The following is a 22,599-nucleotide window of genomic DNA, read 5'->3' as shown; positions in this document are numbered from 1 at the left end:
AGAGGAAAGGAGCAGACCCAGACAGAACAAAGGAAACTTCAGTGATAAGATGGAAGTCAATAGACACTAAATGATAGGAAGCTTGAAAGCCCAAGGTGAAAGAAAGGGCCATTTGAGCAAGCAAAGTAACAAAGAAATCTGAATGCAGACAGAAACTCTACAGATGCTGAAAATCTGGAGTAACACACACAAAATTCTGGAGCAAAGTTCAAGATTTATGACAGCATCTACATAGGGAAATGAACAATCAGCATTTCAGGCCAGGACCCTTCATCAATCACGACTGTTCATTTCCCTTCACAGATGCTGCCTGGCCTGCTGACTTCCTGCTACATTTTGGGTGTGTTAAAACTGAATGTACCAAAGGAACGTGGGGGGATTTCTGGAAATCTGGATGAAATATGTAGGAAATGCTGAGTACCTGAAATTGTTGGTTGCTCTGCTGAGTTAGGAAGACCTGGTGAGAAGATATTAAGCGGTTCCCCCGACTTATATTGAAGAATATGAGGTCAGGGGGTGACCAAGATTGAAAATGGCATGACTAGCAGTTTGGTTTTGCACTGGGATAATGATCTCTTCATTGCTCTGCCTGTTGCAGCAAAGAACGAGTCCCGAGAAGTATCTACAGTGTATTGTCCAGAAACAAGGATCATCAAAGACCAAGGATTATCAAGGATTGATCATATTCACCATCTACATTTACAGTATACTTATTAGGAATTTGCTGTGATGTGCTGGAATGACATGCAACAAAAAAACAACATTCAGCAATTATGAAGAATACGATAGTATATAAAAGATAAATAGAGTTTAAAGTGTTAATATATAATAAAATGTGCAACAATACATTAATAGCAACCTGTATTTACAACATAAGCACCATTATAAAAAGTGGTTTAAATTGTTTACAGTGTAGTGCAGTGATGAAGGCTAACTATATGATCAAAAAAGTACAGATAAACTGTTGTTCTGGGTAAAAAAACTGAGTGTGGTCTCGGACATTGGTGACAGGAAATAGAGGCCGGCTATTGTATGAGAAGTGACGGACTCTGTGCAAGATGTTTGCCTGGAAAACAATGTCTTTTTCTGTGATGTTGTTACCTAAAGGTGTCAGAAACAAGTGATTAAGTGGCACAGATAAGTACAAGCTGCTCATGTACTTCTTAAATGTTCAAGGCATCTTTTGTTTTGTCTCAAATCTAGAAAACGTTTGAGAGATTTGAATAGGGTTCATTCTTAATTAAACAATCAGTTGATATGATGGAAAGAGAAAAGGTTCACTTTCCAAAGGTACAAAAGCATGATGTAAGGTTTGGCTATTGTGCAGAAGAATCAAGAAACAGTGTCTCAAACGTAGCTGGAACCTTGAACTACCTTGCTGGGAGACAGGTACTGAAGGAGAAACTTAAGGCTCTTTGAAGGCTGCAGATGGACTTCTGTGATGTTGTTATCTAAAAGTGACAGGATCAAGTGGTTAGATGCATTGAGGTCTTTTCTCTCAACTTCTCCTTCCTGAAATCCACAATAAATTCCTTGGTCTTACTGACATTGAGTGCAATGTTGTTGTTGCAACTATCTGATGTCTCACTGCTGTATGCCTCTTCGTCACCCTCTGAGATTCTGCCAGCAACGGTTGTGTTATCGGCGAATTGAGAGGTGGCACTCTAGTGTTCCTCCAGATCCAATCCACCTTGTATAACACATGAAGTGCAAACTTGCTCATACTTAGTTTCCTCTGCAAATGCCAATCACCAAACCGTTCTTGGCATCCAATCATCCTTAGAAAGCAGAGTCGGCAGCTGCATTATTGACTAAAACTTTGCTTCAATGAGCAACATGAAGATGGAACACCAGGCACAACTAATGAATTTTGTCATGAAAAGGCTAACTTAAATGTACTGCCCAGTGAAAACTGGGGATAAATGAACTTCTCACAAGATAATAAGATTCAAATCCTCCTACCTTCAAAACATTTTGCAAGTCTTTATGTTGAAAAGATGACAGCCTAGTTCTGTTCAAAATATGAATGGTATTTTCATACAAATCTTGGCATATGTTTCTCCAGTCAGATGTTACCTTTTCCTGAACTGTTTACCTCCACTAATTGATTTGATGTTTTCTCCTTCACTCTTCCCTTCCTTTTCGACATGAACTCTGACATCAACTTGCAGCCCAGAAGCCAGGAACCCTGACCACAGCTTTCATGATCACGGTCAACAACTCCCAGTCCAAAACAATATCCCAGGTGAACTGTCCATGCTCAAGAGTACTAAATAGCTTCTGTCATCAGGAACATATTGCAGAGAAATCTTTGTAATGGGGTTGATTCTTTATTTAGACACTAATCTGTAGTAACCCTACAATAATATGAACTCAATGTCTGTAGAGGCAGTTGGAAGATATGAACAAAATGAGACACAGCAGGCATTATACTTACAGCCTCTCAGAGGAGAAGGCCTGCTCGACCCAACATTACATGACATTTTATATGTTAAATACTGAAGGACAATTCTATATTTATGATGTATCTACAATACTTCTTTCGAATTACATATATCTTTCACACCTCCTTCTCTTCATCCACACTATGGACACCCAATTGAAAGTTAATTCAGCAATATTTGGTTTTCCATTTAACTGCGGTTCACATTGACCAGTGCCGCATTTTAAGTTTAATTTGCAGTCCGTATACAGATCTGAACTTTGGTGGCTACAGTTATAGGCATCCGTTAGTCTCGTGAGACCATGGATTTGCGCCTTGGAAGGTTTCCAGGGCGCAGGCCTGGGCAAGGTTGTATGGAAGACCGGCAGTTGCCCATGCTGCAAGTCTCCCCTCTCCACACCACCGATATTATCCAAGGGAAGGACATTATGACCCATACAGCTTGGCACTGGTGTCGTTGCAGAGCAATATGTAGTTAAGTGCCTTGCTCAAGAACACAACATGCTGCCTCAGCCAAGGCTCGAACTAGTGACCTTCAGATCACTAGGCGAACACCTTAACCACTTGGCCACGCGCCAACACAGTTAGTTGCTGAAGTTAATAGTTAATGTTTTTTCCATATTTGTCCTAACCCCAAAAATGCCCAGGCAGTGGTTTGATGAACTACTCCACACGTTGTGGATCAATGCATGACTACGGTCAAAACTGTCCCACAGACATGTGATTCAAACTCTGAGGTAAAGTGAACACAGGACCATCAACACATTAGGCATTTACTGAACTATTGCTATTGTTGACACATGAACAGAAAGACACATTCTGATATCACTTTCTCAGGAACATCATTGGGGTTTTGCAGTATCTTGTTTGCCTGCCACAGTGTGAATGCTTCAGTTTCTGTGTGCTGGATTACTCATAACCCTTGATTGCCATTTATCAGCACGTTTGTTAATTTATTTATCAGCAAACTGGATTCTTGGGAGTGAAATGGGGAATTTATCCCACACAAACTTGGCCGGTGGATAAAGTGACCATCAGTTCATGAGCTTCCCACAAAACCGTGTTGGACGTGGCCAACGTGTGCACACTGTCCCTGCATTAGTGAACTGGTACTCCCACACACGGCACAGTGGGTCACCTTAATGGTCAGTGCTGCTCAGAAATACTCAATTGTGTGAAATCACCATTCTGTTTACAGATCAGATTGACCAAACACTGACATGTTTGCTCCAAGTTTAACCCATTGAAAATGAAAGAGTTAAGGTTCTCATTCCTGGAATGATGCCTGGAAAATTGCGGCAGGGCTAAGTGATGTGCAGCACACCACAAGCCAAAACAGAGTTGAATGTTATTGAATGTTCTTATGTCAGAACTTTGCAGATGATGTTGCTTCAGGTCTGTGTTCTTCTCTCAGACCCCACCCTTGACGCTGCCTTCCGGTTGGTGACCTAGTAAGCACTGGATTGGTGATGCCAGGAAATGATCTTAACAACAATAAACCTGTTGAATTGGCCACGTGTCACTGGCTCCTGCAACATCTTATGTTGGGCTCTGCTGGTATCAAGAAATCAAACTGCCTGAGCGGGAGAAAGGACATTGAAACTATAAGAAGTGGATAGAATGGAATTTCCGGCATGTTAGGAATGATAAGAAAATGCAGTTAGGAAATTTAAGATTTCAAGACAATTCTCATTGGAGCAGAAAAGGATTAATTTAATAGGAAGTTAACAGAACAATTCAGAAATTTGTTGCAGTCAAAGGAGGTTATCAGTTCCTAAGAATGAAGAGCAGGTTGTGTGGTCCATTGATTTAAACCTGTCACAAAGAGAGTGAGAGTGAAGTGAAATCAGGCAATGTTGGAAATAATTACCAGGCCAGGCAGTGTTATGGAGCAACTGTAGAGAAACAGTTGACATTTCAGTTTGATAACCAGTTAATAAGAACAGTTCCGAGAAGGGACGTCCCTTAATGAGGAGGATTTCTTCAGGCAGAAGATGGTGAATCTGTGGAATTCATTGCTACAGACAACTAAGGTGGCCAAGTATTGGGTATATTTAAAGTGAAGGTTGATTGGTTCTTGATTTGTAAGGGTGTCAAAGTTTATTGGGTGAAGGCAGGAGAATGCATTTGAGAAGGATAATGAATCAGCCATGATGGAATACGGAGCAGACTTGAGATACCAAATGGCCTAATTTTGCTCCTATGCCTTATAGGACAGCAACAGCAACTCTCTGTCTCTCTTTCTCCCTCTCTCTCTCTCTGTCTGTCTCCTCTCTCTCTTTCTCTCTCTCTCTCTCTCTCTCTCTCTCTCTCTCTCTGCAGATGCTGCCCAATCCACTGACTTCCTTTCATGTTATCTGTTTTTATATCATATTTCCAGCACCTATGGGAATTTTTGTTTTCATCTTATGAAAAGTGGGGGGTTGGAGACATTCCTTCATGTGGAGGAAATGGAACATTCATTGTATTGCCAGTTTAAAGATCTATACACTTTAAAGTAAAGGTATAAAAGCAATAAAGGAAAATAAATAATTCTAATAATGATGAAACCACGCTGCAGTGTGGTAGCCTGTCAACACTCGCTCTGCCTTCCTCACTTTTTTATACTAGCTACCTCCTGTCTTTATTTCCAGCCCAGATGAAGAGACTTAAACTGAAATCTTGTCTATCCATTTCTCGTAGTCCAGATTTCTACCATCCACAGTCTCTTGTGTCTTCAAAATTAGAACGTAGTAGATTAGAGCACAGTACAGGCCCTTTGGCCCTGTGTTGACCATCTAATATACTGTAAGATCAATCTAACCCTTCTCTTTATTTTCTATCCTTTATTTTTTAATGTGCTTTTATAAGTGTCGCTTAAATATCCCTGATGTAACAGCCTCTACCACAACCCCTGGCAGGGTCTTCCATGGATCCATCACTTTCTTTATAAAAAAACTTACTTCTGACATCCACCTTTTTCATTCTTATACATTTATCACCTTAAATTTATGTCCACTCATTTTTGGCATTTCCATCCTGGGAAAAAATGTTTCCGGCTGCCCACTCGATCAATACCTCTTATCTTCTACATATCTATCACTTCATGTCTGATCCTCCTTCAATCCATGGAGAAAAGAGGAACAGGGCTTGTTTTTGCTGCTGCTGTTTTTGCTTGTTGTGTTCTGTATTGATCTGCTGAGTACTGAGGGCCTGCTAAGCTGACGTTGGAGTGTGTGGCGACACTTGTGGGCTGCCCAAGCAGAGCCTCAGGTGTGTTGGTTCTTCATGTAGGACGTATCTCATTGTATGTTTCGATGTACATGTGCCAAATTAACTTAAATCTATTTGAATCCAGATTGAATCAACCAGTACTGAAATCAATATTTGAAGGATAGTCTGATCAGGGACTTATATCACTGCAAATTTACCTCTTGACTCTTGAACTCAATTCCCCAAGACACTAACTGCCTTCCTAACAAACTGATGAACTTTCATGGCATCTTAGAGGAAATCTATAGACATGGCACCAGGTTTCCCCTGTTCCCCCAACACCGTTAAGATTCCTGCCACTAACACCAAATTTGCCTTCAAATTTGACATTTCAAAGTCAAATATTTCACAATCAAGTTGAAGGTGCTAACTCTGATGAGAGATATTCCTGAAGCAGTCATGACACATACTCTCCCAACTGCCCTCAAAACTCCTTTACCTCCAGTAATGTCATCAATATCATTGTAAATAGGAATGTTGATAGAACATGAAAAAATACAAGATTTCTCTCAACATACTTTGGATTTATCACCCAGATATTCTTGCAGCAGTGTGCTGGTAATTCCAGCGCGTTTTTGGACCACTGGAGGTAAATCATCACGGAATTTAGTTTAAATGCACAGGGCACAGGGATTTTGTACAAGTTTGAGATGATTGAGTCTTCTCCTCTGTAAATTTATTATTTCATATTCCAAGGAATAAAACATGATCTTACTCAATTTTGCACCAAACCTAAACATGATGATGGTACTAGGAGGAAGCTCTGCCCATAATTAGAGCCCACATTTCATCTGGTTCTGGTGCCCACGGTCAGCAAGCTGAGCAAACACAGGTCAGTGTTTGAATGTGGTGGGGGTGCAGGATATAAAGATTGAAGGCAGCCTGGTGAAGGCAGATTGAGAGAGAGAGAGAAGCTGTTCTTCACTGTGAAAAACTAGCTAATTAACTAGCTGAACCGGAATGAAAACTTTCTTGCTTGCCATCACTGCTGTGCAGATCCTCTACTGCTCAGGTAAGTATTGGGGAGAAAGGAAAATCAGAGAGCAGATAATTGTTTGTACTGAAGTTCAATCAGCAACATTTCACCCAGGTGTGAGAAGAATTCACAGAGATTTTTTGGGATACCTTGTATGACTTCCCCTCTCTCTCTGCAGGAGTGCCAAGCACCAAGGAAGCTCTGAGAGCTTCAGTAATAAAGCTGAATGAAATCACCGAGATCACCAACCTCTGTGGTATCACCAGGAGAGGCGTAGCAAATGTAAGTGTGCCTTTGGCTAATTGTGTTTCACAAACTATGGATATGTCTGAGTGCAGGGTAATTGTCTACTTAAACCTACCCTAAGAATAGTTTAACAGCAAAAAACAGATCAAAGGAGAGTAAACACGAGGAATTCTGCAGATGCTGGAAGGAGAGATAATGTTTTGTGATAAGGAGAATAAATTGCAACATTATGGGGATTTGATGAGAGGGAGAGTGGGATTGATGGGATTGGTCAGCTGGGAGCCAGTATAAGCCTGAAGGGCTGACTGGCCACAAACTGCATAAAACTAATTGTGAGATACATTTTAAGATAAGATAGAATCTAGGTATTCAACAGGAGCTGAATTTCATATTATGTACAGAGTGTTCAGCAATTTAGTTCTCAATCAGTGTTTGAGTTGTGGAAATTTGATTGGACCAGAGTTTCAGAATTAAGGTTGGATGTTCTACCAGTCTTTGATTTGCAAGTCACTGAAAATTTTCTCAAATTTGTCAGTTAATTTCCTTCAATAATTACGAATTCATGCAAACTGAATATCCCTATCATGATGGTTTAAGTGACAGTTTTACCATTGGGCAAAGTAATTCTCTTATCCATTTTGGTTGATTACTCAGGCATGACCTGGCTAGTGGCGTAGTGGCATCAGCATCGGACTTCAGGACGGAAGGTTCTGAGTTCGAATCCAGCTCCAGCCGGCTCCTCTGCACGCTTTCTATCCGCGCTGGGTTAGGAGCTGGTGATCTCTTTGGAAACTCACCCGGCAGAAGGCAATGGCAAACCATTGCTGTAACTTGCCTCGTACGCGGTTCCCCGCTACGTCAGAGAGACGTGGATGGAAATTGTCTGCTAACCGGAGAAACTCCGGATGTGACGTACAAAAAAAAAACTCAGACATGACCAGTGAAACCATCGGCTGGAAGTAGACCCCCTGTAACTCTGCATTTTCTCAGACCCGTAGAAGAATACCAGACATAACAATTCACCAATGATCTCTTTTCCTTTCTTAAGACATATCGTACGGGTAAACTGTCCTACAGCATGGTTTTAACGTTTTCCGTGAAAGAAACTGTCTGCTCCAAGAATTCTGGACAGGAATTTGATGATCCCAGCTGCTCCTTCCGCCATAAAAACATTGCGGTGAGTCCAGAGTTATATTAGATCATGCAAGTCCTTGTATGTTTTAACATCAAAATACAGGCTTTAATTACAACCCATTTCATAGAAATGACCATACATACATATGTAGTTATAATAAAGGAAAGGCTAAGAATTGAGTTAGATCATAATCATGTTGATTTATTGTCTTGCTTGGAATCATGAATAATTTCCTTACATTATGTTTCATTCTAACAGGAGAAAGGGTTTTGCAAAAGCCATGTAGAATTTTTTGCTGATAAGGTAGCTGACGTTGAAGTGGAGTGTGACGGTCTGACGACAGCTGACAGCGAGAGTGACTCAACAGAAACAAATGAAAACAGTATTGAGGTAACTGCATTCATACAATTCAGGGCAATGGAATTTCTAACAGAAGATCCTTTACTGAACATTTCATTGTTTATGTATGCTGAAGATCTAAAAATAAATATCTTTATCTTACAGGCGCAACCCAAATCAAAAGAAACATCACTTGAAGGAACCTCAGATGTGAGTATTAATCAGTAATTTATCAGATTTTTTTCTTGTTGCACTCAATTGTTCACGATGAAATGATTAAAATTCTTCGCAATGAAATTTTAAGTTCTCCATTAGGAATAGTGGGTGAGACAGCATGTTATGGTAGTCATGGAAGATTTTGACATACAGGTTGATTGGGAAAATCAGGTTAGTAATGGATCTCAGGGGAGTGAGTCTGTTGAATGCCTAAGAGATAGCTTTTTAGAGCAGTTTGTTGTTGAGCCTCCTAGGGGATCAGCTATACTGGATTGGGTGTTATGTAATGAACTGGAGGCGAGTAGGGAGGTTAATATAAAAGAACCCTTAGGAACCAGTGATCACAATATGATTGTGTTCAACTTGAAATTTGATAATGAGAAAGTGAAGTGTGATGTAGCAGTATTTCAGTGGAGTAAGGGAAATTATAGTGGTATGAGAGAGAAGTTGGCAAAAGTAAATTGGAAGGAGCTGCTGGCAGAGATGTCAGTAGAATCACAATGGTGTGCGTTTCTGGGAAAAATGAGGAAGGTGCAGGACATGTGTATTCCAAAAATGAAGAAATACGCACATTGTAAAATAGTATAACCGTAGCTGACATGGGAGTTCAAAGCTATTATAAAAGCAAATGAAAGGGCATACAACAAAGCAAAAATTAGTCAGAAGATAGAGGATTGGGAAGTTTTTAAAAACTTACAGAAAGCAACTATAAAAATCATTAGAAGGGAAAAGATGAAATATGAAAGCAAGCTAGCAAGTAATATCAAAGTGGACAGTAAAAGATTTTTCGAGTTAAAAATAAAGGAGAAATGAGAATGGATACAGGATTGCTAGAAAATGAGGCAGGAGAAATAATAACGGGGAACAAGGAGATGGCTGCTGAACTGAATGAGTATTTTGCGTCAGTCTTTACTGTGGAAGACACCAGCAGTATGCCTGATAATGTAGTGTGTGAAGGAAGAGAAGTGGGTGCAGTTACTGTTACAAGAGAGAAGGTGCTCAAAAAGCTGGAAAACCTAAAGGTACATAAGTCACCTGGACCAGATGAACTGCACCCTAGGGTTCTGAAAGAGGTTGCGTTAGAGATTGTGGTGGCATTAGAAATGATCTTTCAAAAATTATTGGACTCTGGCATGGTGCCAGAGGACTGGAAAATTGCAAATGTTATTCCACTCTTTAAGAAAGGAGGAAAGCAGCAGAAAGGAAAGTATAGACCAGTTAGATTGATCTCAGTGGTTGGGAAGATGTTAGAGTTAGTTGTTAAGGACGAGGTGGAGTACTTGGTGACACAGGACAAGATAATATAAAGTCAGCATGGTTTCCTTCATGGAAAATCCTGCCTGGTGAACCTGTTAGAATTCTTTGAAGAGATTACAAGTAGGATAGATAAAGGGAATTTTGTGCATTCGGACTTTCAGAAGGTCTTTGACAAGGTGCCACACATGAGGCTGCTTACCAAATTAAGAGCCCATGGTACTACAGGAAAGTTACAAACATGGTTAGAGCATTGGCTGATTAGAAGGAGGCTGCAAGTGGGAATAAAAGGGTCCTTTTCTGGTTGGCTGCCAGTGACTAGTGGTGTTCCGCAGAGGTCGGTGTTGGGACTATTTCTTTTTATGCTGTATATAAATGATTTAGATGATGAAATAGATGGCTTTGTTGACAAGTTTGCAGATGATAGAAAGATTAGTGGGGGGCAGGTAATGTTGAGGAAACAGGTAGGAAGCAGAAGGACTTAGACAGATTAGGAGAATGGGCAAGAAAGTGGCAAATGAAATACAATGTTGGAAAATGCATGGTCATGCACTTTGGTAGTAGAAATAAATGTGTGGGCTATTTTCTAAACGAGGAGAAAATCCAGGAATATGAGTTGCAGAGGGACTTGGGAGTCCTTGGGAGTCCACTCTTAAGGTTAACTTGCAGGTTGAGTTGGTGGTGAGGAAGGCCAATGCCATGTTAGCATTCATTTCAAGAGGTTTAGAATAAAGGAGCAAGGTTTTGATGCTGAGGCTTTATTAGGCACTGGTGAGGCCTCACCTTGACGATTGTGAAAGGTTTTGGGCCCCTCATCTTAAAAAAGATGTGCTGGCATTGGAGAGGGTCCAGAGGAGGTTCACAAGGATGATTCCAGGAATGAAAGGGTTATACCAGCAGTCGCTGGAATTCAGAAGGATGAAGGAGGATCTCATTGAAACCTTTCGAATATTGAAAAGCTTAGACAGAGAAGATGTGGAAAGGATGGCTCCCTTGGTGGGAGAGTCTAGGACAAGAGTGCACAGCCTCAGGATAGAGGGGCGCCCTTTCAAAGCAGATGAGGAAAAATTTCTTTAGCCAAAGTGTGGTGAAATTGTGGAATTTGTTGCCACTTGCAGCTGTGGAGGCCAGGTCGTTGGGTGTATTTAAGGCAGAGATTGATAGGTTATTGATTGGATGTGGCATCAAAGGGTACGGGGAGAAGGCCGGGAACTGGGGTTGAGAAGGAGATAGAAAAAAAGATCAGCCATGATTGAATGGCGGAGCACACTCGATAGGCTAGATGGCCTAATACTGCTCCTATGTATTATGATGTTGTGGTCTGTGGTCTTGTCCCAGTCTGATGTGTAGGGAGGGGATCATAATATTAGGTTTCAGTGCATGAGGAGTTTGTTCTCTGTTGAAGATGAACTGAGCATCGGCAGAAGAGAACTACAAGAGAAGTGTATGACAAACTCTCACCACTGAGAGTCATTAAGTACCAATCCTTCCATGGATTCAATAAAACAAATGGTAACGATGCCTGTTTCACCTATTGTCAGAATATCCATTCAATCTGTTCCTGACATTTTTTTTGAGTATCAGTGTAGTATAGAGAGAATTTTTATTGAAGCTTCTGCAATCTAACGCTAGTTCATGGGATTATCATTCAGAAATGTCAGGATTAATAGCTCCATTCATAATTCAGCATTCTGGTCTATTATTCGGTGATAGTGCTTTAGATTTACTAAATATACCTCGTACTAATGCTATAAATGTACATATTTTATATAGGCAAAAAGCAAATCAGAAGAAACTTCACTGGAATTGTTTTCAAATATAAGTCTAATTTGGGAGTTGATATCTTCAGTTTCTCAATAAGATGTGAAACCTAGATTGATCTGTCAGAATAGAGTCTAGGGATCTTAATTAATTCTTGCCCTGTTCCAGACAGCGGGGTTGAGAGAGAATATTGAATATTAGCTAGTGCCCACCTCAAACCATTTTCCTATAATAAAACTGTAAGCCTTGATTCCCTTAATATTCTACAATTCACCAATCTCTGTTTTGAATGAACTTTCAATTGAGCCTCCACAGCTCTTTGGGGGTAGTAAATTCCAAAGATTCACCATCTGAGTTTCACCTCATTCCTCATTGACCAAGCTCTTATATTGAGACTATGAGCCAAGCTCTCATCTCCTTAGACAGGTGAAAACCCTTCCCCGATATCCAATCAAACCCTCTCACAATTTTGCTTATGGTTATGCAATCACATCTCATTCTTCCTATCTGTAATGAATAGTCTATCATACTTAATCTCTCCTCATGTGACAGATCCACGTTCATGGGCACTATACTAGTATAACTTTGCTATATCCTCTGTCTCAAGCATATCCTTCTTCAGATAAGCAACCAGAATTACACAACCCTCACTGGGCTCGATACAATTGTAGTACTCTTCTTTTCAAGTCCTCTTGCTATAAAAATAATCTGCTTTCCTAATGGCCTGCTGCATTTGCTGCTGAAATGCCCAGAGTGAACGAAGTCTACATTATATTTCAATATTTAATAATTGTGCAAACTGGTGATTTTTCAGTTTATATATCATCAAAATTCTTCACTGTCTTGTACTAAACATATAAATATTATTTTCATACAGGAAAAGGACAAATCAAAAGAGACATCTCTTGAAGACTCAGCTGATGTGAGTATAACTAAAAAAATTCAGATGATCTTTTTGACCTCGTCGCTAAGTAAATACGTTAAACATATTCAATTCGGCCTTGTCAGAATACAAGGAGAGAGGGCAATTTAGACCATAAGATACGAGACAAAGGAGAAGAATTATGCCATTTTTCCCATTGAATCTGCTCCACTAACGTTAGGTCAGTGCATTGAGAAAGGGAATATGTTGTTTGATTCCTGTTGGGAAGTTTGACTGAGGGGTTCCAATATAGAGAATGAGTTTGCTTCCCCTCAAGGATAAAGTGAGCTGGATTGGGTGCTAGGAGTGAGGGCAAAGTCTCTAACACTCACCAATTACAGAGTCCAAGTGATGGTGCAGAGCAGCTTCAATACATGCAATGCCAATTAATTGGGTGAGAGTGACATTTTCCCCAATTCATCTCCAGACACCCCACACCTCATATTTTCCCGGCTATGTTGATCATTATACGGAATGTAATTCTCCTGGCGAGGACTTCTCCACTGCAGTAATAAATTAAAAATCAAGATATTTCTAGTTTTGTTCTCAGGTTACTTCACAAACTTTCATTAATTAACATGCTGAGCATATAAATATTGATCTTTTCATGCAGGTAGAGAGCAAGTCAAATGAGACATCGGTCGAGGAGTCTTCTGATGTAAGTCTAAGAAATTTCATCTATTGATTTTCAACCATAATATACAGATAAAACCTAATTTGGGCAAACATAGTTAAATGACTACAGAGATCAGGGAGAGAATAGCATATTAATGCACAAATTCTCTGTGCATGTCCTGAGGATGCCCATCATTAGCCTGAGTGTGAGTTTGTTCTTCTCTAAATTTTGAAATAGAATTTAGAAGGACACTCTCTCCTGGGGACAATCATGGTCTGTGGATTGATATTTCTGGTAGTTTCATGAATGGGGGATCCATAACATTTCTCACATTTAATTGATTATAACTATGAGCTGAAGTGTATGGTGTAGATATCAGCACTGAGACCTTCGTTGGTCAGGTTGAACACGGAAGTTGTGTCCCAGCTGTCTGTGTCATAGTCATAGTCATAGTCATACTGTATTGCTCCCGGGGCAAATTGGTTTTCGTTAAAGTTGCACCATAAATAATAAATAGTAATAAAACCATAAATAGTTAAATAGTAGTATGTAAATTATGCCAGTAAATTATGAAATAAGTCCAGGACCAGCCTATTGGCTCAGGGTGTCTGACCCTCCAAGGGAGGAGTTGTAAAGTTTGATGGCCACAGGCAGGAATGACTTCCTATGATGCTCTGTGCTGCATCTTGGTGGAATGAATCTCTGGCTGAATGTACTCCTGTGCCCACCCAGTACATTATGTAGTGGATGGGAGACATTGTCCAAGATGGCATGCAACTTAGACAGCATCCTCTTTTCAGACATCACCGTGAGAGAGTCCAGTTCCATCCCCACAACATCACTGGCCTTATGGATGAGTTTATTGATTCTGTTGGTGTCTGCCACCCTCAGCCTGCTGCCCCAGCACACAACAGCAAACATGATAGCATTGGCCACCGCAGACTCGTAGAACATCCTCAGCATCGTCCGACAGATGTTAAAGGACCTCAGTCTTCTATGAAATAGAGACGGCTCTGACCCTTCTTGCAGACAGCCTCAGTGTTCCTTGACCAGTCCAGTTTATTGTCAATTCGTATCCCCAGGTATTTGTAATCCTCCACCATGTCCACACTGACCCCATGGATGGAAACAGGGGTCACCGGTACCTTACTCTCCTCAGGTCCTCAAGGTCCTCAAGTGTGTTATGCAAGCCAGTACTAAGCCAGGGCATATCACTTAAAAATCTTTCTTATCTATGGAACTGTCCAAATGCATTTTAAAGGTCACAATTCAACCTGTCTCTACCGATTCTACTGACTGTTCATTCCATAAACGCACCATCTCTGTTTGAAATAGTTGCCCGTCATATCACTTTTGAATTTTTTCCCTTGCAATTTAAACCTATGTTTTCTCATTTTAGACTCCTCTACTCTAAAAAAAATTACTTTGGCTATTTGCCATATCTTTTCACCCCATAATTTTATCTTCCCATACTTTCTTGCACTCCAGGGAATCAACTCACCTATCCAGCCTCTCCTTATAACACAAACCCTCCAGTACTGGTAATATCTTCATAATTCTTGTTTTCATCTTCTCCAAGATAATGGCATACTTTGTATTACTCAATCTTATAGTCCCATTACGTTAATATTTTGCTGAAATTCAGATTGATTGTGAAGTTTCTGATGTGGATCTATCACTGATGTGCAAATCTGATTTTATCTCATAAAACAGATGAAAAGCAAATCAACGGAATTATCACTGGAGGAACGTTCAAATGTAAGTATAAACTGAAGCTTTGTGACTGATGTGATCATTATTAAAACTAATGACAAAATATTGACATCAGAGTGAGCTCCATCGAGCTGAAAATTACAAATTTGTTCATCTTTCCATTCCAGGAACAAAATGAGGACTCGAGAGCCCAGCACTAACCATGAGTGAAACTCCACAGAGTCTGAACTCAATGTGAACACAAGAAGACCTCATTCAGAATTTACAAGATGCTAACAATTGTACTGTACTCACTCATGTCCAAGACTGAGGGGCCTGGAGCTCCTGACTGTACATTTTGTTGCAAATGGGAGATTTGATTATTTGTAAATGTTCTGTCCTTTGTTGTATATTATTGTTTAATATATTGTGGATCAAAATAAAGTAATAAATACAGTATTGTATATTCACGGAATTGCTTATGGAAGTTGTTTTGTTTGTCACTGACCTGCGGGAGTTCATCCAGTTATTATGCTTATGTTATTATGTTCACCTGTCCCTTGAGGATAGTGTATCTCCTTTGTCTGGTGGGACCTCCTGACATGGGGCCAACTGCTGGTGCAAATGCTTTGTCTGGTGGAACCTCCAGATGTGGGATCTGGAGTTGGGGGGAAGGTGGGATAATCAGCAGGTGAGAAGAGATAAGACACTAGAGTGGGAAATAGAATAAAAGTGGAGGGGAGGGAAATTCATTTTTTCTCTTATTCAGTGGTTAATTATCCAAAAATATACTGTTGTGCATACATCATCAGGCTCCTGTACTTCCTCCCAAATTTCAGAAACCAGTTGACAGTATGTGTCAGATGGTTAGAGTCTTTTGTGAAGGATCCTGACTTCTTTAGTACCTGCCTCTCAAAGATGTCCTTGGTGGTGTGAGGGATGTTCTTTTGATGGAGCTTTCTGGGTCTACAACTCTCTGCAGCCTCTTTCAATCCTGTGCCTTGGAGCCTTCATACCAGGTGCCAATGCAACCATTTTGAAAGCTCGTCACTCTACATCTGTAGAAATTCACAAGAATCTTTGGTGACATACCAGATCTTCTCAAAGTACGAATGAAGTAGAGCTGCTGGGATGTGCCTTCTTTGTAGTTGCACCAATGTATTGGCACCAAGACAGATCCTCTGAGATGCTGACACTCAGGAACTTGAAACTGCTCACCTTTTCCACCACTAACACCTAAATGAGGACTGGTGTGTGTTTTACCGACTTCCCCTTCCTGAAGTTAACACTCAGTCCCTTGATCTTGATGACTCTGAATGAGAGTTTAATGTTGGGGCACCACTTAACGATCTGATCTATCACAGAGTTATAGAGTCATAGAAAAGTACAGCACAGAAATGGTTCCCTCCAGTCCGAACCATTTAAACTGCCTGCTCCCATCAAACTGCATTGGAGCCATGGTCATCCATACCCCTACCTGTCCAAACTTCTCTTCTTGGATGCCCCATTTGTGCTGGCAGCTTGTTCCACACTCTCATGGCCTTCTGAGTGACAAGATTCCCTATTAGATTAGATTAGATTATGAGGACACGCAGTCCTCTTTTATTGTCATTTAGTAATGCATGCATATTCCTCCGGTGTGATATCACAGAAATACAGGGCAGACTAACTAACTGAAGAACTAACAAAAACCACATAATTATAAAATATATTTACAACGGTGCAACAATACCATAACTTGATGAAGAACAGGCCATGGCACAGTAAAAAAGTTCAAAGTCTCTTGAATGTCCCAAATCTCATGCAGACGGGAGAAGGAAGAAAACTCTCCCTGCCATGCCCGACCACAGTCCGACTCTGAGCCGGCCGAAAACTTTGAGCCTCCGATCCGCCCTCCGACACCGAATACCGAGCACCATCTCTATCCGAGCGCTTCGACCTCAGCCTCAGTCGCCAGCAGCAGGCAAAGCCGGGGATTTTGGGGCCTTCCCTCCGGAAGATTCTCGATCGCACGGTAACAATGGCAGTGAACCTGCATTTCAGAAATTTCTCCTGATGTTCCTCTGTGCTTTCACGTCTGTCTCCATCAAATCAGAATTGTCCACGGCCCCTATTTAACAGATATGATATCATTTCACTGGAGAGCTGTGCACGCTGCATCGCGCTGCTATCTATACCTCTCATAATTTTGTACACCTCTATCAAATCTCCTCTCAATCTTCTACATGCCAAGGAATAAAATCCTAACGTATTCAATCTTTCCTTATAGTTCAGGTACTCCAAATCTGGCAATGTCCTTGTAAATTTTCTCTGTACTCTTTCAACCTTATTGTCATCTTTCCGGTAGGTAGGTAACCAAAACTGCACACAATACTCCAAATAAGGCCTCACCAATACTTTGTACAACTTCAATATAACATCCCGTCTCCTGCATTCAATACTTTGATTTAAAAGGGCCAATGTGTCAAAAGCTTTCTTTACAACCTTATCTACCTGTGACGTCACTTTCTATGAATTATGGACCTGTATTCCCAGATCCCATTGTTCTACCGCACTTCTCAGTGTCCAATCATTTATTGTGTAGGACCTACTCTGGTTGGTCCTACTGAAGTGCAACATCTCAAACTTGTGTGCATTAGATCCCACCTGCCATTTTTCCAGCCAGTCCAGATCCAGGCTTTGATAGTCATCCTCGCTCTCCACTCATCCTGGTGTCATCCACAAATTGCTGATCCAATCAATCGCATTGTCACCTAGATCGTTGATATAGATGACAAACAATAATGGACCCAGCACTGATCCCTGCAGCACCCCATTAGCCACAGGCCTCCAGTCAGAGAGGCAACCATCTACTACCATTTCTGGCTTCTTGCACAAAGCAATGTCTAATATAATTTACTATGCCATCTTGAATGGTGAGAGACTGACACCTCCCATATTGGACCTTGTCAAAGGCCTTACTTTAGTTCATGCATATGACATCCAGTGCCTTGCCTTCTTGAACTTTGCTGCTAACTTCCTCGGAAAACTCTATAAGATTGGGTAGACATGATTTAGCACACACAAAGCCACGCTGACTATCCTTAACCAGTTTATATCTATTCAAACACTCATATATCTGGTCCCTCAGAATCAGAATCAGCTTAATTATCATTGATATATGTCATGAAATTTGGCCTGCTGTGTTCACCAGCAATTTTGATGTGTGTGCTTGAATTTCCAGCATCTGCAGAATTCCTGTTGTTTGTCATGAAATTTGTTGTTTTGTGGTGGTAGTACAGAACAACACATAAAAAATACCAAAAATTGTAACTGGAAATATAAAACATAAACAAGTAGTGTAAAAAGAGAGCAAAAAGTGGGGCAGTGTTTATGGGTTCATGATTCATTCTGAAGTCGGATAGCTGAGAGAATGAATCTATAGATGCCATCCAGTTGAAGCACTGCCTTTCAATATGTCCTTGATGGTGAGAAGGCTGGTGCCCATGATGGAGATGCAAACAGACAGGATGCACTCAATGGTACACCTGTTGAATTTTGTAAGAGTATTTGCTGTCATGTCAAATCTCCTCAAACTGTATGAAATATAGCTCTTGTTGTCCCTTCTTCATAATTGCATCAATATGTTAGGTCCAGGATAGATCTTCAGAGATGCTGACAACCCAGAGCTAGAAGCTGCTCTCTCTTTACACTGCTGGCCACTCGATAAGGACTGGTATGTGTTCCCCCAACTGCCCCTTCCTGAAATCCACAATAAATTCTTCGGTCTTACTGACATCTAGTGTAATGTTGTTCTTGTAGCACCACTCAACTAGCTGACGTCTCACGGTTGTATGCCTCTTCGTCACCATCTGAGATTCTGCCAACAACAATTGTGTCACCGGTGAATTGAGAGAAGGCGTTCTGGTGTTCCTCCAGATTCAATCCACCCAGTATAATGCATAGAAGGTAAACTTGCTCATTAGTTTTCTCTGCAAATGCCAGTCACCAAACCTTTCTTGGCATGCCATCCACCTTAGAAAGCAGGGTCTGCACCATCACATACAGCTACAGGAAAGTGGATTGGGAAAACCAGGTCAGTACTGAACTTAAAAAGAGAGAATTTGCAGAATGTCTAAGGGATGGCTTTTCGGAGCAGCTTGTTGTTGAGCCCACTAGGGGATTGGCTGTGCTGGATTGAGTGTTGTGCAATGATCTGGAGGTGATATGAGAGCTTAAGGTTAAGGAATCCTTAGGGAACAGTGATCACAATATGACCGAGTTCACATTGCAATTTGAGAGGGAAAAAATAAAATCCAATGTGTCAGTATTTCAGTGGAATAATTACAATGGCATGAGAGGGGAACTGACCAAAGTTGACTGGAAAGGGACATTTGCAGGAAGGACAGCAGAGCAGCAATGGCTGGAGTTTCTGCGAAAAATGAGGGAAGTGCAAGACAGATATATTCCAAATAAGAAGAAATTTTCAAAGGGATGAAGGACACTACCGTGGCTGACAAGTGAAGTCAGAGCCAAAGTATAAACAGAAGAGGGGACATACAAGGAAGCCAGAGCTAGTGGGAAGATAGAGGAATGGAGAGCTTTTAAAAACTTGCAGAAGGAATCTAAGAAGGTCATTCAGAAGGAAAAGATGAATTATGAGAGGAAACTGGCAACTAATATCAAAGAAGATACAAAAAGCTTTTTTAAGTATATAAAGGGCAAAAGAGAGTCGAGGGTAGATATAGCACCAATACAAAATGACACTGTAGATCGTGTAATGAGAGATGCAGAGATGGCAGAGGAAATGAATGTGTATTTTGCATCAGTCTTCACAGTGGAAGATGTCTGCAATACACCGGACATACAAGAGTGTCAGGGAAGTGAAGTTTATGCAGTGAAAATTGCAACTGAGAAGGTGCGCAGGAAGCTTATTGGTCTGAAGGTGGATAAATCTCCTGGAACTGATGGAATGCACCCTCGGGTTCTGAAGGAAGTAGTTGGAGAGATTGCGGAAGCATTAACAATGATCTTTCAAGAATCAATAGATTCTGGCATTGTACCGGATGACCGAAAAATTGCAAATGTTACTCTGTTTTTTAAGAAGGGTGGGAGGCAGCAGAAAGGAAATGATAGACCTGTTAGCCTGAAATAAGTGGTTGGGAAGTTGTTGGAATCAACTTTTAGGGATGGGATTATGGAGAACCTGGAGGCAGATGACAAGATAGGGCCAAAGCCAGCATGGTTTCCCGAAAGGAAAATCCTGCCTGACAAACCTACTGCAATTTTTTGAGGAAATTACAAGCAGGGTAGACAAAGGAGATGTAGTAAACGTGGCGTACTTGGATTTTCAGAATGCCTTTGACAAAGTGCTGCAGATGAGGCTGCTTAGCATGACAAGAACCCATGGAATTACAGGGAAGTTACTAGAGTGGGTGGAGTATTGGCTGGTCGGCAGAAAACACAGAGTAGGAATAAAGGAATTCTATTCTGGCTAGCTGGAGTTCCACAGGGGTTGTTGTTGGGACCGCTGCTTTTCACAATGTATGTCAATGATTTGGACCAAGGTATTAATGGATTTGTGGCTAAAATTGCCTATGATACAAAAATAGGTGGAGGAGCGGGTAGTGTTGAGGAAACAGAGAGCCTGCAGAGAGACTTAGATAGTATAGGGGAATGGGCAAAGAAGTGGCAAATGAAATACAATGTTGGAAAGTGTATGGTCATGCACTTTGGTAGAAGAGACAAATGGGCAGACTATTATTTAGATGGGGAGAGAATTCAAAATGCAGAGATGCAAGGAGACTTGGGCGTCCTTGTGCAAGATACACTAAAGGTTAACCTCCAGGTTGAGTTGGTTATGAAGAAGGTGAATGCAATGTTGGCATTCATTTCTAGAGGTATAGAATATAACAGCAGGGATGTGATGTTGAGACTCTTTAAGGCAATCGTGAGACCACACTTGGAGTATTGTGTGAAGTTTTGGGCTCCTTATCTTAGAAAGAATATGCTGACATTAGAGAGGGTCAGAGAAGATTCACAAGGATGATTCCAGGAATGAAAGGGTTGTGGCGACCCACTTTCTGACACCCACGAACCGGCTCACGAAACAGCGCGCGCAGGCAGAGGGCCGGCAGCAAAAAGGGCGGGAACGGGAAGGCTTTAAAGCGGGCCGTGAAGTTTGAATAAACCTCTTTCATCGCAACTCCAACTCACCGACTCCGCGTGGTTATTCTAGCGCTGTGTGTAGCACATCGCTACAATTGGTGACCCTGACGGCCCAAACGATATTTGGACCAGAGATGACCGATGCTGCATCTGTTCACGCAGTTTCGTTAAAACTGCCAAGCTTTTGGACGCTGCGACCCCATTTATGGTTCGAACAAGCAGAAGCACAATTCCACATTCGGCAGATAACCTCGGATTCCACCCGCTACTACTACGTGCTGAGCTCCCTCGACCAGGAGACTGCTGCACAAGTTGAGGAGTTTATACAGTCGCCCCCGGAGGACGGCAAATACACAGCATTCAAAGCCCTGCTCATAAGGACTTTCGGACTCTCACGGCGCGAACGAGCACGCTGCTTAATGCACCTGGATGGTTTGGGAGACAGGCGGCCGTCAGCATTAATGAACGAGATGCTGGCCCTGGCTGAAGGACACAAACCCTGCCTCATGTTTGAGCAGGCGTTCCTAGAGCAACTGCCCGAGGACATATGCCTGCTGCTGTCCGACGCAGATTTCAGCAAACCCCGGGAGGTGGCGGCCCAAGCAGATGTGCTGTGGAATGCCAGGAAAGATAGAGGGGCATCCGTCGCACAGATCATCAAGCCGCGTGCCCAACAACAGACCAGACCGGGCCCGGCAGCAGAGCCTACAAAACCCGGCGACGGGAGTGAGGAGCCCAACGAACAATGGTGTTTCTACCACCAGCGGTGGGGCACGGAGGCCCGCCGCTGCAGACAGCCCTGCAAATTCCCGGGAAACACCAAGGCCCAGCCGCTGCCGATCGCTACGGCGGCTGGCCTTCAGGACAGCCTCCTGTACGTCTGGGACAAGCAGTCGGGACGCCGCTTTTTGGTCGACACCGGAGCGGAGATCAGCGTCTTACCTCCAATGAGTTACGACACCTGCAACAGAGAACCGGGACCCACCCTGAGGGCCGCTAATGGCAGCACAATACGAACCTACGGCACCCGCATGGTGCGGCTACAGTTCAGCTCCAGCCGGTTCACGTGGGACTTCACACTGGCCGCCGTGGCCCAACCACTGCTGGGGGCAGATTTTCTACGAGCCCACAGCCTGCTGGTCGACTTGCAAGGGAAGCGATTAGTCCACGCCAAGACTTTTCAAACGTTTTCCCTGGGTGAAACACAGTTGCCAGCCCCACACCTGGACTCCATCACGCTGTCCGACGATGAATTCACCAGGGTCCTGGCGGATTTCCCATCAGTACTGACAGTGCAGTTCACGGCAACCATGCCCAGACACGGAGTACAGCACCACATCCCGACCCAGGGACCACCCCTCCACGCCCGTGCTCGAAGGCTTCCCCCGGACAAGCTCCGACTGGCGAAGGAGGAGTTCAAGAAGATGGAGGAATTAGGGATCATACGACGGTCCGACAGCCCATGGGCCTCCCCCCTTCACATGGTGCCCAAGGCAACAGGGGGCTGGAGACCATGCGGTGACTACCGCAGACTGAACGAGGCTACGACGCCAGACCGCTACCCTGTGCCGCACATTCAAGACTTCGCAGCAAACCTACA

General features: G+C 42.2%; 1 protein-coding gene across 1 annotated transcript; it reads left to right on the top strand.

Annotated features, from left to right (window-relative positions):
- The first annotated feature begins 6,655 nt into the window (after positions 1-6,655).
- Positions 6,656-11,721, top strand: LOC134348762 (secreted phosphoprotein 24-like). Its single transcript, XM_063052564.1, has 6 exons — positions 6,656-6,707; positions 6,850-6,953; positions 7,966-8,094; positions 8,311-8,442; positions 8,557-8,601; positions 11,635-11,721. The coding sequence occupies exons 1-6, from the start codon at positions 6,656-6,658 to the stop codon at positions 11,719-11,721; spliced, it is 549 nt and encodes a 182-aa protein (XP_062908634.1).
- Positions 11,722-22,599: the final 10,878 nt, after the last annotated feature.

This window comes from Mobula hypostoma, chromosome 6, assembly GCF_963921235.1.
Source record: "Mobula hypostoma chromosome 6, sMobHyp1.1, whole genome shotgun sequence".
NCBI lineage: Eukaryota > Metazoa > Chordata > Chondrichthyes > Myliobatiformes > Myliobatidae > Mobula > Mobula hypostoma.
This window is presented reverse-complemented; position numbering and strand designations above follow the sequence as displayed.

What these genes read in the sequence shown, in the direction of transcription:
- LOC134348762 (XM_063052564.1), top strand. Translation starts at nt 6,656, where the DNA reads ATGAAAACTTTCTTGCTTGCCATCACTGCTGTGCAGATCCTCTACTGC. An exon ending in CCAGGAGAGGCGTAGCAAAT is followed by an intron (nt 6,954 to 7,965) that starts GTAAGTGTGCCT and finishes TCCTTTCTTAAG; the next exon opens with ACATATCGTACGGGTAAACT. An exon ending in CAAATGAAAACAGTATTGAG is followed by an intron (nt 8,443 to 8,556) that starts GTAACTGCATTC and finishes TTTATCTTACAG; the next exon opens with GCGCAACCCAAATCAAAAGA.